The 15,868-nt window shown below is 41.0% G+C and overlaps 1 protein-coding gene across 2 annotated transcripts in view; it reads right to left on the bottom strand.

Annotated features, from left to right (window-relative positions):
* Positions 1–2,005: 2,005 nt before the first annotated feature.
* The window catches only part of dpf1 (double PHD fingers 1), a 50,204-nt gene continuing 36,341 nt past the window's right edge, over positions 2,006–15,868 (bottom strand). The window contains exons 9-12 of one of the 2 annotated variants that reach the window (XM_005454306.4): positions 13,053–13,172; positions 8,487–8,599; positions 7,793–7,874; positions 2,006–6,916 (exon numbers count right to left, since the gene is read on the bottom strand). In XM_005454306.4, coding sequence (XP_005454363.4) covers positions 6,846–6,916; positions 7,793–7,874; positions 8,487–8,599; positions 13,053–13,172 — 386 coding nt within the window. In that variant the 3' untranslated portion in view covers positions 2,006–6,845. The remainder of the gene's footprint in view (positions 6,917–7,792; positions 7,875–8,486; positions 8,600–13,052; positions 13,173–15,868) is intronic. The other variant, XR_266454.4, reaches the window with a different exon arrangement.

Genomic DNA, 15,868 nt, shown 5'->3' with positions numbered 1-15,868 from the left:
ATTTGTTATCGCTTGTCAGAACACGTGCAACTTTCCAATTCCATCCGACTTGTAGGAGTTGCATCATGTTGGCCCCTGATATCATACTTTAAGTTGGTGCAGGTGGATGTGGAAGCACAGAGGTAGCTCCTGCACGAACTGACTGCAGTGCTGCTGAGGAGGCAAAAAGGTGAGACTGCATCTTTCCACACACTTACGTCTCTGACTGCTGCAAGGACAGATGGCCAGACACACGTCTCAGCCCAGACAGAAGAAGGAAAGAGATGAATTCAATCTCACACACACACACACACCCAACCCAATTTTCCCAACCCCCCACCACCCCCTCCACTCCTCCACCACCCTCCCTTTATCATTTTTCTCTCATTCTTTTTCATCTTTTTAAGTCGCTTCATTTCAGATGCATTCATACATTACCAATATCTTTATGTATGAGTCTGTCTGCCTCCCTCCCTCCTCACCTCCCCCATTTTCTCTCTCTCTTCCTCCCATTCTCACCTCCTCCTCCTTCTCTTCTACCTCCCTCCACTTCCTCCAGCTCCCTATCTTCCTCCCTCCTTCTCTCCTTCCATCCCATTACTGTAATCCATCACTCTTCCATCAGCCACCATGCAAACAGGCCTCCTGGTTACCATAGCAACCACCTCCAGCCCGGCAGTGCGCAGCCCCTCTCCGATTGGCTGGCAAGGCCCAGGCAGTCTCAGTCTGTCTGGGAGATGTGGTAATTGGCTGGGAAGGCATACACACATGCACACATGTACACACACACAGACACACACACACACACATAGTTACACTCAGTACAGTACTCATACAGTATGCACATACTCGCACAGGCACACAAATACACACACATATAAAACACACTTGTACTTTCTTTGGGCTTAAATAATTATACATACTGATAATCTATTGGATATTGGAAAGCACAAGCACACACACACACTCACTCACAAACGTCCTCAGAGATATGAAAGGGAGACTGGGGTCAGAGTAATGAACCTTATAAGAAGATGAGGGCTCTAGGCTGTGTGTGTGTGTGTGCACACACACAAAAACACACTGTTGGTGTGCACACGTCTGAATTTTTTTGTGTGTGACACACAAGTGTTTTTGTGTGGGTTTCTGTATGCACAGGATGGTGCTGTGCAGGATTTTGGATAATGTTGGAGCTGTTCCAAAAAGGATGGATGGATGGAGGAATTTTTTTTTTCAGAGCATATTGTTAAAAATACCTATATCCCCCCCTCCAGCCCCCTCTCACCAAAAACCCCCAAGGAATCGAGTATGCACCAGTTTTTTGGTTTTCTGTCTTGTGGTAGGAAGCAAAAAATGGAACTGTTGATCGGCTTGACTTCACCCCGCTGCTGTTGCTCAGCCAGGTCTGGCCAACACTGCAGCTATGATGAATGTCTCATCTCCAGGAATACATCACAAATAGCAAAACTGTACCTGCCCTGAATAGCAAAGTGTATTTTCTTCTGCAGTGTTGCTGGAAAACAATTGTGGACAATGGGGCTCCTTTGTCCCCCATTCCCAGGTTTTCCAGGATCTGCTATTCATTCCAAACAATGGCATCCCTTAATTTCTTTTTATCACTTCAAAGGCATTTTTACCCCTTTTTGAAACACATGAAAAGGTACCTTAAAATTTTTTTTTAAAAAGAGACATGTGTTTTCTAACTGAAACTATGCAATTACATTCTCTTCTGAAGACTGAAAAAGGAAAGGAAGAAATAGAAGCGGGAGAAAAAAATGGTCGACTTTGGCCTCAGCTTTAAGCCCATAAGTATGTGCATGTGAGAGAAGAAGTCTGTGGACTAGTCCTCCCCACCTAAGGAAAAAAAAATAGACAGACTTGTAAGCTGCCCTAGTTGGCAGCAATACAGACGAGCAGACAGACAGACTGACTACTGTCCAAGAACACACAAATATTCAGTGATTTACACCACAGGAACTGGAGCAAATAATGCAAACACACACACGGCACACACAAAAGGTACAGCTCATTTTTCAATCTCATCTTTTTAATGGAAAAAAATGAGTCGAGGGAAGAGAGAAAAAACTGGGTAAATTGAGAAAGCCGAATGAATTCACAGAGAATGACTGACAGCAGTGATGACAGCAATGCGGTCACGGTCCACATTTCAAAGCATTCCCAGGTACCAGACGGAAGAGGAGGAGGAGAAAGAGAGGGAGGAAAAGAGGAGGGCGGTTAAAAAAAATGTCCAAGAAGATTGCATCTTCCTCTCGAGGTAAAAAATACAAATTAAAAACTCGTCTTTATCCAGTGTTGTTTACAACAGACAGTCACATTGGAAAACAAAAAATGCAAAGATTGAAAACGAAAAGTGCACCCGCACTCGCACGCATACATACTTACAATTAGTTTCTTATTTTTGGGAAAAGAAAAACAAAAACAAATAAAACAACAAAAAAAGTGCAAGCAAGATCACAGAACAACAATTTACAACAGTGGCCTAGAGTGGCCCAAAGGCTCAACCCTCTGATTGAGCCACCCCAACAGCCTGAAATGACACTGGAAGGGGGAGACGGGGGTAATGGCATCAACTTGAGACCTGGAGGTTCCTGGTGTGGCTTTGTTGGACCCCACATCCCCACCCTTACCACCACCATCGCTTTGCTTCGTCCATTTGTACAGAGAGAAGGCTCAAGTTTCATTAAACTTTCCAAAGCCCCAACATGGCTTCCCCACCCTCCCCAGATAGTACAATCAAAGTTAGTTTGACTCCACCATGCTTCTCCTTTTAAGTGCCAGGAAAGCTCCAAATATAAAGGCTTTTCAGTCACAATGACATCATCATTTTCATCCAAATCCCAAACATTTCCATTATATTTAATCTAACAATCACCATTAAACATTTCCACTTCATCATCAAACTATTTCCACACAGACATGCTTCAAGTCTAGGTGTTAGCTCTGATTTGTAAATGGAAATAAACGTTTCTTTTTATTGGTTGCTAGTGGTTTTGTCAGCAAATGTAACACTAATTTAACACACCAGAAAGTCATACAGTATAATCCGAGTGTACACTCAAGTGCACTTTAGTTGTAATCTGTACTCAACATTACAATCCTCAAGCAGTGCTGTGCCATGCAACTGGTTCCACTGAGAAGAAAATGTCTGCAGAATAATAAATAACACACTATTTTGGTTCGATTTGCTTCTTCTTTTTTTTTTCTTCACTGACCTTCTGTGGATATACGCATACATTCATACACACACATATATAGAAACACGCACTCACACAAAGAGGCATAAACGCACACGGAGAGCAAATGTAGCCACGCTGTGCAAAATGTAAAAGAATTTTTTTTAAAGGTACAGAACCAAACAAGCAAACAAACAGGAACTGAGCATAAGTTAAAGGTTTTTGTCGTCGTTATTTAAAAATGCATTACCGACTTTATCAAAATATGAGTCATTCATGCAAAGTTGAATTGAATTGAGGGGGTAGCACAGTATTTGCACCTACTGCCCGTCTGCATCAGATGGCAAACACGAGTACAGTTCAGATACATTCTAGCGAGCCATCTGATCCTGTGAATTTCCTTTCAGAGACATGATGCAGCATTAAAATGAGACGTTCATTCAAGCCGAAGCCGGCCGAGTCTGAGCCGTTTCATACTCTTACCTGTACACAAAAATATGAAACACTGTGTAAAATGGCAATTTGTTGCCCTTAATTCAATCCCCATATTTACAGCTATTGTCTCCAAACTCAAACCTCACATCCACACTAATAAATCATTTAGAAATGTCCCCATAAATCAGCACTCGTACTTCACCTGTCTTCTAAAAATGCTTGTTAAGTTGCCTTGAGAAACCCAGTTAAACTGGTTGAGGACACTATAACGGGTCATTTCATTAAGAGAAAAATAAAAGATCTCTTTTCAGTGAAAGCCCACGAAGATGCATGCTGGCTGACCATTTAAACCCACGTTTCTCCGCACTTAACCCAGAATCATTAGCACAGACTAGCAGTGTTAGCATAACTTCTACAACAACATAGTTTGCTTATCAACCAAAAAAACAGAAAAAGAAACAAATCAGATGGCTTCACAGAGGCTGTCATATGTCATTTGAATGTATACATGTTAACCAATGTCCATTACAGTTTAATTTATTTATATTTTGGTGACACTGTCTCTCTTTTAGACAGGTTTGATCTTGAAAGGGCAACCTGACTGAGTATTGCTCTATGCTAGCAACACAGAGCTTAGCATATCCGCTAATGTAAAATCAATGACCCCTTGACATTATTCTGTGGTGATAATTGTGCAGATAATGGCAGAGACTGTGAGAGAATTAAGTACTCACATAAAAATCTACTTATGTGTAGCTAAAGGTGGCATACAGTTTTATAAAGACAACACCTCTTAAGGCCTGTAGTCTATAATCAGGATTGCAAATATTATTTATTAAAAATTTTTAGTTATCTGATAAAAGAGAAGTTAGAGTGATGGGAACAATGACTGTATAAAGTTTTCTGTAGTCATTGGAAGGGACAGTTAGCTTAATGTCAAGACTGGGGAAACTACGGGGGCCCTGAGAGGTCAAATAAAGTGCAACTTAAGAAAACACCAGAAAAAAGAAAAATGTTGCAAAAGCACACAAAACACAATGGCGGTGTTTTGGGGGAGACGTTAACTAAAACCTGTAAAGGACTGCACAGAGAGACGCTTAAAAGAAGCTGAGGATTCATCTGTGTTAAGTTTTGTTCAGGAGAAAAAGACACAAGGTTTGTTTTAATCATGTGACTTACACAAAAAATACTTGTGTTTTGTTTCATTATATCTTGTTTTTTTTAGTGTTTTCTTTTTTTTTAACTTAGTATTCTATTTAAAGTTTGTTGTATTTTTCTATTTATATTGTGTTTTACTCATCTTCAATTTTGCTTTGTGTGCTATTACAACATTTTAGTATGTGTTGGTGTTATTTTTCTTAGCTGCAGTGCCTTTGACCTCTCAGGGCCACTGTAGGAAACAGTTATCCTGGCCGTATGTCTGTGTAGGGTTTCACTCATCCAGGTCATGGTAGTCTAAGACCCTTGAATCAAAGGTGACTGGACATCTTTACGTTTTTTGAAGATGTTTCACCTCTCATCCTGGCTACCAGCACCTCTAATGTTTATAGATTAATGTGTAATATAAAACCAAAGGTTGTAAATGATAAAAATGATGATGTTCAGTGTGGGTTATGTGCCATACTATTCATTTCTTCCACACTTTCCAGAGTCACTTCAAGATGCACTCTGGCATATAAGCCACCGTGAAATGATGAAACAATTCCTTTAACACTTTCTTTTTGTCTTCACTCTGTCAGAATACCTGGACGAGAAAATGCCGACTTTCCTTACATCCACTTGACCTCTCTGCTACTCAGATCCTCGCACAGATCCTGCCTAGCTTGAAAATGGCTACAATTATTGTAGTTCTCAAATAAAGTCCCACAAACAGACATGCACACACACACACACACACACACATACACACTCACACACACCCAGTTTGGCCAAAAGAGTTCATATTACAAACACATTATTGCGAATTAAGTGTGCTTTCTCTTCGATTTCAATTACAAGTTTTGAAAAAACAATTGAAACAACAACATGCGAATGAAAAAGAAATAAAAAAAAAGGAATCATTAAAAAATATGTTTTTTTGGCCTCCGCATAGGCCAGACAAAGATCTGCATTGTCCACACATTGATCCTACATTCTTAACACACAGATAATACACACCAAGCACCAGGAGCGTTTTAGTCTCGCATTGGCTTCACAGTCATTGTTTCATCGAGGGAAAGGGCAAACAAAGGTCAGGTAAAGGATTTGTGAGGGACGCTAAGCCTAAATTGTATTTTTAAATACATCGTTTGATCAGAGATAGTTGATTAAGAGAAAAATCCTTCTCTCCTTCAATCAGAGGATCACATCCGCACACTAAAAACCACCGGTGTCAATCCCAAAATGCATCATTAATTTTGTGGGAAAACCCCATGCAACGAGAGAGGACAGGGTGAGGTCAAAGATGGTCTGAGTTCCTGACCAGAGGCTCCGACGTGTCCGGCGAGGGTGAGGTTTTATGAGCGCGTAGATGGAGAATCAGTCGAAATTCTGTACAATTCACTCCGCCTTTAAAAAAACTGCATGGAGCAGGAAACCCTGCAGACAAATAATGGAGCAGAGTTCAGTGTCTCAGCTCTGCCGTGCACGGTAAAGGACAGAGGGAGTAAATGAAATTTTGATTGGGTGTATATTTCACAGTTGGCTAACACCGAAACATACTGCTCCATGGTTATCCAGGGTCTTCAATGCCCTGTCCTCTGCCTAACACCTATCCATCTTATTAATTCTCGCTCACTACTTGACTGAGTTGCAGCTGAAGATCATTAGGGCTCATCCGAGGGCCCTTATGAGGGTTCCTGTGGAGTAGTATGCCTCAGAAGTGCCCTTGGCAGGCTGAAGTGTGTGTCTTGCTAGCAAACTTATTGCCAGCTGATGAATTCCTCTGTTGAGACAGAGCAAGAATGAGGGGGGGGGGGTTCAGGTCAAGCACAACAGGGAATTCGAGTGACCAAAATAAATAAATAAACGGGGCGGAGGTTGGCTTGCCACTGGAAAGACGTTTCGGGAATATGCATCGCCGTGGTTGCTGTGTGCTCAGTCGTGTCAAAGGTCGCGGGGACAGAACGTAGAGAGAGTAGCGGCGAGCAGATCAGAAGAGGAGAAGGGGGGGGCTCACAGGCACTGTGAGGGGGGGTTACGGAGAAGTGGTTTTGGGAGAGGATGAAGGGCCAAGAGGAAGAGGCGCAGCTCAGCAGATTAAGTGAGGGTGATGTAGGCTGAGGCCTTCTCCTTCAGTTGTCTTAGACACAGATGACAGCTCCAGCTCCCTGTACAACACACACACACACACACAGATTGGGAGTTCAATCACTGCTATTGTAAAGCCTTGTGGATTAATCCCTCATTTCACACAGAGCGTTAAGTAACACTGTAAATTAAAGCTCCGTGTTTAAACACCACACGCTGTGCCTGTGGTTTGTGGGTGCAGAGGATCTGACAACTAGTTTGGTTTGGATTCCTGCTCAGGATTTGTGACATTAATTAAACATAAAGTCGAGACAGATGCTGAAATGCTCTCCTCAACCTTAACGCTTCAAAGTGAGCCCAGCCTAAAGGTGGTACACAAATAAAAGTTTATCATCGATGCGTGTGCGGAGACCCGAAATAAACTGACTGCTGCTGAATTTTAAAAAATGTTTTCCTGTAAATCGAAAGCATCGCATGTGTGGGCAGAGCTTGACACTGTTAGTGCGTGTTGAACACAAGTGGCACCGCTACTGTATGTTCAGCCAAGTGACACTTTTGCCATGGAAACAGATTATCTTTCCACTACTCATTTCCATGACAACGCCATCAAACATTTTGAGGCAGCCATCTTATGTGGCAAATGACAGTTTGATTTAAACAGAAGTACCTTCTCCATTTCTGTAATCGCAGCCACTGCCGTATTCAGATTAAAACATTCATTCAAAAAAAAGAAAAAAAAGAAAAGCGAGAGTCCTGAGGGTCATATTCTCTAAAACTGCCTTAAAAATCAGCACGACTGCTCTGACTACAGGTTTTACTCTCCTCATCCTACCTACAGCACAGATAGTTCCACGTCTCTGTAATGATAAAAACGTTCTCGTGGTTGCGAAGGTTGTGAAGTCTGATTAAAAATGAGGATGCGGTACATTGTGTAGCTTTGCGGTGTGCATGCGTACCCTCTGGCGGCTCAGACATCGGAGGGCTCAGACAGTACATGTGATAGCCTCTGTCACAATCGTCACAGAACAACAGCTGGTCCTGCAAAAGAAGAGAATTAGTGTCGTTAATCACACGTGCGCACGGTCTTGAAAAGCCGAGGACTGCGGCGGCAAAACATAATGTGTGCAGTGCTTTAACAATGATTTTGTATTTATATAATCAAGCGACTGGGGTGTGATGAATATGTCCCTGGTTGTTTTTTTAATTTCATATTCATAACTTCAACCTTTATTGTGGCAGGCGGTAAAAACAGGATCAACAACTCTCTTTCTTTGTTGCATTTACACTAGATGCTTTAACCAGCACTTTGAGTCCTGCATTACAGTCTGTGTAAATATCAGCACCTTCAAAAAAAATCTGCACTTCTGGAAGGGTTTTCAGTAAAATTTGTTTGATCCCGGTAAATTAAGTGGGCAGCAGTATAACACCATCCTTCAGCCATGCACCGTCTTCATGCACTCAAGTATTTGAGCCAGACATCGGCCTCGGATGACTATAAAAATAAATATCAGCAGTATTCACTTATACCTCCTCTGCCTAAGTTTTTCTGGCATTGTGTATGAACTGTACGCAAGTGCATGTGCGTGTGTGTATGTGTGTGTGCAGCCACATGTGCTTAGATTTAACGTGTAGTAGAAAGTAAGAGCCTACGTCGTTCTCAGAGGTGCCACACAGGCTGCAGGACTTGCACTCGATGCACTGCCAGCGATAAGTCCTCACCGCAGCTGTCATGTTCACTGTGAACTGCAGACAGGACGGGTGGCCTGGGTGCACACACACAAACACACGGACACACACACACACACACACACACACACACACACACACACCCGCGCGCACAGGCACACAGGCACACAGACACGCGTTCACTATTTCTGTCTGTATTTTGAGGACAGTCATCCAGCTGTTTCTTCCAACTGTAAATTCATTTGCTTCATTCAGGTGATCTGTTTGAGGAGAACTTAGCAGGTATTTTGCAAGCGACTGAATGCTTGCTTGGTTGTCGTTCCCCCCTGCATATTAATGAAGAATGTAAAATACGGTCTTCATAATAACCACAATTATTGGCATGTGAATTGATCCATATAGTTGCTTTAACTTGGTCTTAGACATAGACTGTATATAAAAGATGGGCAGAGCTTTTGGGTCTGAAAAATGAAGCTAGAAGTGCCTTAAACCTGCATTCTTTCGAAATGTCAGCAAGAAGAAGGTCAACTCCATAGAAGTCTATGAGAAAATGAGCCTACTTCTCCATTGAATTTGACCACATGATCTTCTCAGCCACTAATTTCAAGTCATCATCAGTACTGTTTAGAGTAAACTAGTTGATAAACCCTCAGGTTTTCAGTTAGACTATTTACTTGTTCCAAGTGTGGTTGTCCTAAAACACATATATAAATGCAGTTTTTCAGCAAGTAGAATTTAGTTTAAGCCTGGTGCTTTATGGATGCACCTTGCTAACCAAGATTGCCAGCTAGCCTTAGTAGATCAGCTCTTTGTGTTGGTAAGATTATCAGGATATTCCCAGTGGCTACATTCAGCATTTATATAGAACACGCTGCCCTAGTTAAATAAAATGACAGGAAAGTAATAACAGTCGTCATAAACAGAAGTCCACATTTCAGTCATTTGGAAAACAAACTATCTCTTCTTTTCTGCAGTTATTTGAATTTTTCCTGATATTTACTGTTACATGATTATGACAATAGAAATGTTATGTCATCCGCACTTTCTGACCATCCAGTTATGAAGGACCATACCAGTGTCTTGCATGCACTAGCCCATTCACTACAAATCACATAAACCCTTTTTTTTCTCTCTTCTTTATTTTTCAAACATAAATGTGAGAAGAAAAAAAATATGTAGTACATGCAGTCAAATTATAAGTACACATTCTGCACCATCTGCTTTTATACAGATAACCGGAATGTACAAACACATCTCACACCAAAACAAAATGAACCTTATAATAAAAAAACAAAAATACAAGCACATTAAAACAAATATGTTCTCTACTCTCTCCACTAAAATAAATGCTCCTTGCTATTCACAGTCAAAATACATGCTGGGGGGGGGGGGTCGTTCTCTCATAAAATCAGATTCTTCGTATCAAAGGAAAGAAGAAACAGACAATCATTATAATATCACACTTGGATGATGTACAAAAAGCTAGTGTTGAAGGCAGAACATAATATTCTAAACACTTTTGTGTTTTCTTGCCAGACAAGAAGGTCACATTGAGATGACATTTTATTGGTTCCATTCATATTTCAGTGCCAGCAAAATATCTGCATGAACCGCAGAGCAGAGTGTTGTGATCAGCAGAAATGACCACATTAAATTTGTAGAATAAGAGCTTCAGTTATACACAACATTGTCTCTCATAATGCACATCAACTTATAATTTCCACGCCTTTATACAAAAGTTTCCTCTATTTCTGGTTATGGACGTCAGCAAAAACCTTTTACCAACCATATTTGTTGTTCATTATAACCCATGAAGAATCAGTTTCTTTAAAAAATCCAATCATTATTAGGTTTTGTTGTTTTAATGAATACATTTGAATTGCATGAATGCAGTTAGCCCTGATTTGTAAGTCGGGATAAAAATGTGATTAGGAATGAGAAACTGTCTGAGAACAATTTACATTACAGCCACCATTTCCCAAAACACATCATGTTGCTTAAGTTGTTTGCTTTCAATGTATTTTCTGATTTCCAGAGAGCCACCCTTTTCCATCAATTTTCATACAGTGTTCAACTTCCAGTGACTTATAATCATGAGATATTACATCAAAGAGAAAAGCAATAATCTGCTATTATTTAACCACAGTTAGTTTTGGCTAGTGATGCTGTTGTTTTCCCATTGCATCGTTTACCATCATTATAAGAGGTAATGTGCTCTTTTCACAGCTAAACTTGTGGTCAGAAGCATGAATGTGATGGTCATTTTGGGCAAGTGTTTGTTTTCTAGGGTGCAGTGATTGCACAGCATACATCTTTGATGACTTTAAAAAAAAAGTTGGTGCACAAGTTTGAATTTATTTTGGATTTTCTCTAATCCACATGGGGTCAAAATTATACAGACACTCAATTAAATCTTTTAATAAGTGCTGCTAAAGGTTCTACGCTCTTTTAACTTGACAAGGCCCATTAACTTATTAACTCATTAGTCATCATGATTGTCTACAACTGGTAGTTTCTCTTCACCAGCATAAAAAAGAATTTGTCTGGCAGCACTCACTGTGAATACTCAGATACTTAATACCCAGAACAAAGGGAAAATCCAAGGAACTCATTGAAGAGTTAAGAAGGAAACTGTTGTTTTACATAGGTTGGAAAGGTGTCTTGGAGCTATTTCTAAACAACTGAAGGCTCCAGGATCATCAGTTCAAACAACTGTATGCAAGTACAAGTTATTTGGATGTGTCATCGCTTTGCTAAATTCTGGAAGAAAACTCAAACTGTCACCATCAGATGAAAGGAAATTGATTACGATGTTCAGGAACAACATATGAACCCCCAAGGCTCAACCCTAACACATGAACTAGAAACTGCTGGAACACCAGTGTCATGGTCCACAGTGAAACAAGTTTTACATCACCATGGACTCAGAATGGACCAAGCAAGATGCCCCTGCTACAAAACCTAAGAACACCATACCAATTGTTGGGCATGATAGTGGTACCATCATGCTCTGGGGCTGTTAGTACCTACTCGAATCGACTCACCACAGATCACCACGACTCGACTTGGATCAGCTGTTTTTCTATTATAATCCAATACTACCTAACGTACATGGTTGTCATCATAGCAACGTGTCACAGCGTCCCGCTTTGACACCCTTTGTTGTAGCAACACAAATGCTACAACAAAGGGTGGACGTCAAGGCGACGATATACCTGCTGCTCAGTCTGTGGCTTTTCGTCAGACTCGGGGATCACGGCGTTGTTTTTTGTAGCCATTTCCCTCATTGCCAGGTTTTTAAAAACGGCGTTTTTCATTTTCGTGAACGAGTCATCGAGTGACGCTCCTGACCAGTCAATCAGTGGCATGCAGACGGACAACGTTAGATTTTAGCACCTGCTCAGATCGCTTGGAACAGCAGCCGAGTAGGTGCTAAAAAAGTACCCGGTCCTATGGCATAATCGAAAACCCTGAAAACCTGGGCAATCCGTGTCGAGTCGATCAGTAGATACTGATGGAAAAGGGGCTTTAAATTGATTAGTGTGGGTATATTTATATATTTGAGCCTCTATCTATACTGTTACAAGTTGTGCACCCAGCTCTTGTTTTTTAAAATTATTAAAAATGTGTGCTGTATAATCATTCTCTGGAAAAAGGACAGTTCAAAGAAATCATGACATTCATGCTCATGATGAACATATGAAAACTTCTGACCACAACTATACCTCTTTGAGTTTTGGAAGTAGCTCTTTAAAAGAAAAGCCACCAGCTCACTGACAATCATGGTGTGATGATACCTGGCTGTATTAATGTTGTGTTCTCTGGTATTGTGACCATTTTAGTGTCTGGGCAACTACTACATTAAGGTTTCAGTGTGGTTACTTTCCCTTAGCTATATCCAAGTCTGTGCAAACTGATTTTTAGGTAGTGTAATTAAAGATAATCACTTGCAGTTTGAAACACTGAATCAAATGGCTAGTAAGGACTCTAGTTTTACTGTACATCATTTGTATTACATGGGCTAAAACAAAAAACACTGGTATGGTCCATTTTAAGCACTAATGAAAAGAATCAAAACTTATTTTACTTAAAATGGGCCTATTGTGCTTTTTTGTTACTTTCTGTCATATACAGTTCCAATGCATTTTGCTCAGGGTCATCCCTTATATGGTCATTTGAAGCACAGAAGCCCCACCCACCCCATGATTAAAAAGTCTCTTAATGAGCTGCAGCCAATCAGAGGAAAGTTCCCTTAAAGAGTTGGTGGCCTTAAAAGGGAGGGGAGTTGAAGTGGAGTGTATCAAACCATGAATGAACTTGGTCAGTAACGAGGTTCAGTATATGACAAGTAATGATTATTTTGAACTGCCAATCGTGCAAAGCTACAAAGTTCAAGAATAAAAATCTGGAAATTAGCAAAATAGGGCCACATTAAGTAGTAAACATGAAATCTTAAGCCAAGAAATTGAATGTTTTAAAACTGTGCCTTAACAGCCATTCTGCCAACTATCCCCTTCAGCGGTGCCCTACCTGAGCGTCCACAGTCCGCACAGGAAATAAGGTCTTCAGGACAGCCGGTCTTCTTTGAGCCTCCGAGGCAAAAGTCACAGTAGCCGTTGGCAATGACTGAGCCATCCGCTGCTTTCTTGGCTGAGAGAAGAAAAAGAAAAAGGGGGTAAGAAAAACTTTCTCCCAACTGGACTCCTGGGGAAAAGAGGATGAAGAGCAAGAGTGTAAATTCATAAGTCAGTGTTATGAAATGTTGCCTCGGGGTGAAGAGGCTGTATCAGTCTCTCGACAGTGAGACAGATTGAAGAGGGAAAACCTATAAAAGTCATATCAGATGAACAAAGCAGCCATCACTGAGGTGTGCTGGGAAGCATGGCCAATGGAGTATTACAGAATACGAGTGATTAGAGATAAAATGATGAGATAACAAAGAAAAAGAAAGGAGACATGTAACTAAGTCCTGGTCACCACTCATTATTATATATTTACTTTGGTAAAATAAGCACCAATGCAGGCCTGCTCTGGAGCCTGGGACTCTCCAAACACTGGCTCACCCAGGGAGGGTGGGAGCGAACAGAAGGAAACGTCCGCTGGGAGCCCCTGGGGTCTGGCAAATATTGTCAGGAGTGGAGGAGGAGGGAGAGCAGAGGGAGACAGAAAGAGAGAGACCGTGTGTTCCCGTGCATGTGTGCGTGTGCTTGTGGATGCGTGCGCGTGTCCGTGCGTGTGTTGGGGGGTGCCGGGACAGACCTGCCATCATGCTGAGCACGGAGAGGCAAGTGCTCCATGTGAAGCCGTTTCATAATAATTATTAACAAAAGAGAAATTCCCCCTGCCTGCCTGAGTGCTGTGTATATACTGTAAGTATCACTGTATGTGTGTGTGTGTGATCCACACGTACCCCTTATCTCTCTGTCTGACTGTTGGTCTTCCTGCCTGTCTGTCTGTCTCCTGCCTGTCTCACTACTGTTGATTGCATAATCACTTTAATGGAAGCAATCACATAACCACTGCAGACTATTTGTATGTGTGCTTTCGTCTCAAAGATGTAATGCAGCGGACGGGTCCTTCACAATGAGTCACCAGGCTGGAGCACTGGTGAAGATACAATAGAGTGGATTATACAGGTACACACTCACACACATACAAGCTCAAGTGGAAAACCATTCATCCCGCAGGAAAAAAAAAAAAAAAAAGAAGCACTATAAGCAATACTGTGGTTGTGCTCTTATGAGAGATCATTAATCCATCCATTTATAAGGGTGGAGTCTTGCTAGGCCGGAAAGGGTAGGAGAGGGTGAATTTGATGGAATTTGATGTTGGAAAGGGGAAGGTGGAGTGAGAGGAAGAGATTGGGTTTCTACTCGAAAGGGAACGTCTTTAATCCCCAGTGAGAGATAAAAAAGAAAAAAAAACTCCTGATCAAGATGAGAGACTGGCAAACATAAAGGCAGACACATGGGAGAGGAAAGAAATGATGCGCTGTACCTGCTACAGCAAAACCATAAGCAGTAGGCTCTATATCGTGAGAACAGTCTAGTACTGTGCACCGTAACTCTGAGCCTGGTTATGCACTTTCATACTCTATATTGTAGAATCATGAATAATACCATCTATATTGGGTTATCGACTATCAACAGAGATAGCAGTGACAGTAGATTTACTGTATGTATAAAACAGTGGCTATGCAGTCCCCTAGCATTTCAATATAAATGGCTGCAACCTCATATTTCTCAATAATCTCTTCTGCCAGTGGTGATATAATGAGATCTGCTGGTGTCAGCTTTTTCAAATGATGATAGTTTAATTGAAGAAAAAAAATTACCTGCACATCATCAGGCTGGTGTGCTGGCAAAGGTTAGACAGATATGTCCTGCCCTATTTTTCCCCCCTTAATTAAAAATCATCAGCCAGCCAGTGTGGTCTTTTGTGGATCCAATTAATGAAATGAAAACACAATGAAATGAAATGAAACACAAAAAATCATAATCACCAATATATTCTTCTGTTTTTTTCTTACTATAGTATTGACCAAGCTGCAGTTAAATAGTGGTAAAATTACATTTTATCCAAAATTAAATAAATGTAAAAAAATACAGTTCTTACATTTTTAAGTACATTACAGCAAATCTAGGGATGGGGCAGTTATCTTAGATTAATATTACAATCAGACCTCTATCATGTCTGTGTGCTAGCATGTTAGCACAATGTTTTAGTGCTTTTGTAGCTATTAATAATTCATCAATCATCATAAAATTCCCACCATGTCATTATACTTGCTGCTTACTGTAAACTGCTGTCTGTCTGTTACAATCTGAACTGAAATCTGAAAATCTGAACACAGCCCAGGCATACAAAAATCCCTTTTAGCTTTGCATGCCGGCATGCTAATATTTGCCACTTAGCAAAATAAAGTACAGCTGAGGCTAGCACTATCCTTGATGGCTGCTGATGACCAAAGGTATTTCATTCAGAAAAATTATCAGGGACAGACATCCCATTCAAAGAATCTTAAATTCATATATTGGAGATAAAGTATCTGAATTTCAGGAGCGGGACCACACCTCCAGTTCTACAAGCTGTTCGTTCTCGTTTACGTGCCCCACCCTCCCTCTCGTTTTCAATTCTTTAACGTCTTCACTTCTATTTAGTACATGGCGAACTGCCAGGCCCGAGAGCCACCGCCAGTCCCCTTCGTGGCCTTCTCCAAACTGCAAATCAATTCATGTCTAAGCCTCACCTTATCTACTAAAATGCACAAACCTAAAATGAGGACATGGGCCCAGCGAGTAAATATACATTTATTACATATAACATACATATAATGAAAATCACAG

Source organism: Oreochromis niloticus, linkage group LG14, assembly GCF_001858045.2.
Source record: "Oreochromis niloticus isolate F11D_XX linkage group LG14, O_niloticus_UMD_NMBU, whole genome shotgun sequence".
In the NCBI taxonomy this organism is placed as follows: Eukaryota; Metazoa; Chordata; class Actinopteri; order Cichliformes; family Cichlidae; genus Oreochromis; species Oreochromis niloticus.
Note: the sequence above shows the minus strand (reverse complement) of the source record. Positions and strands in the feature narration are given on the sequence as shown.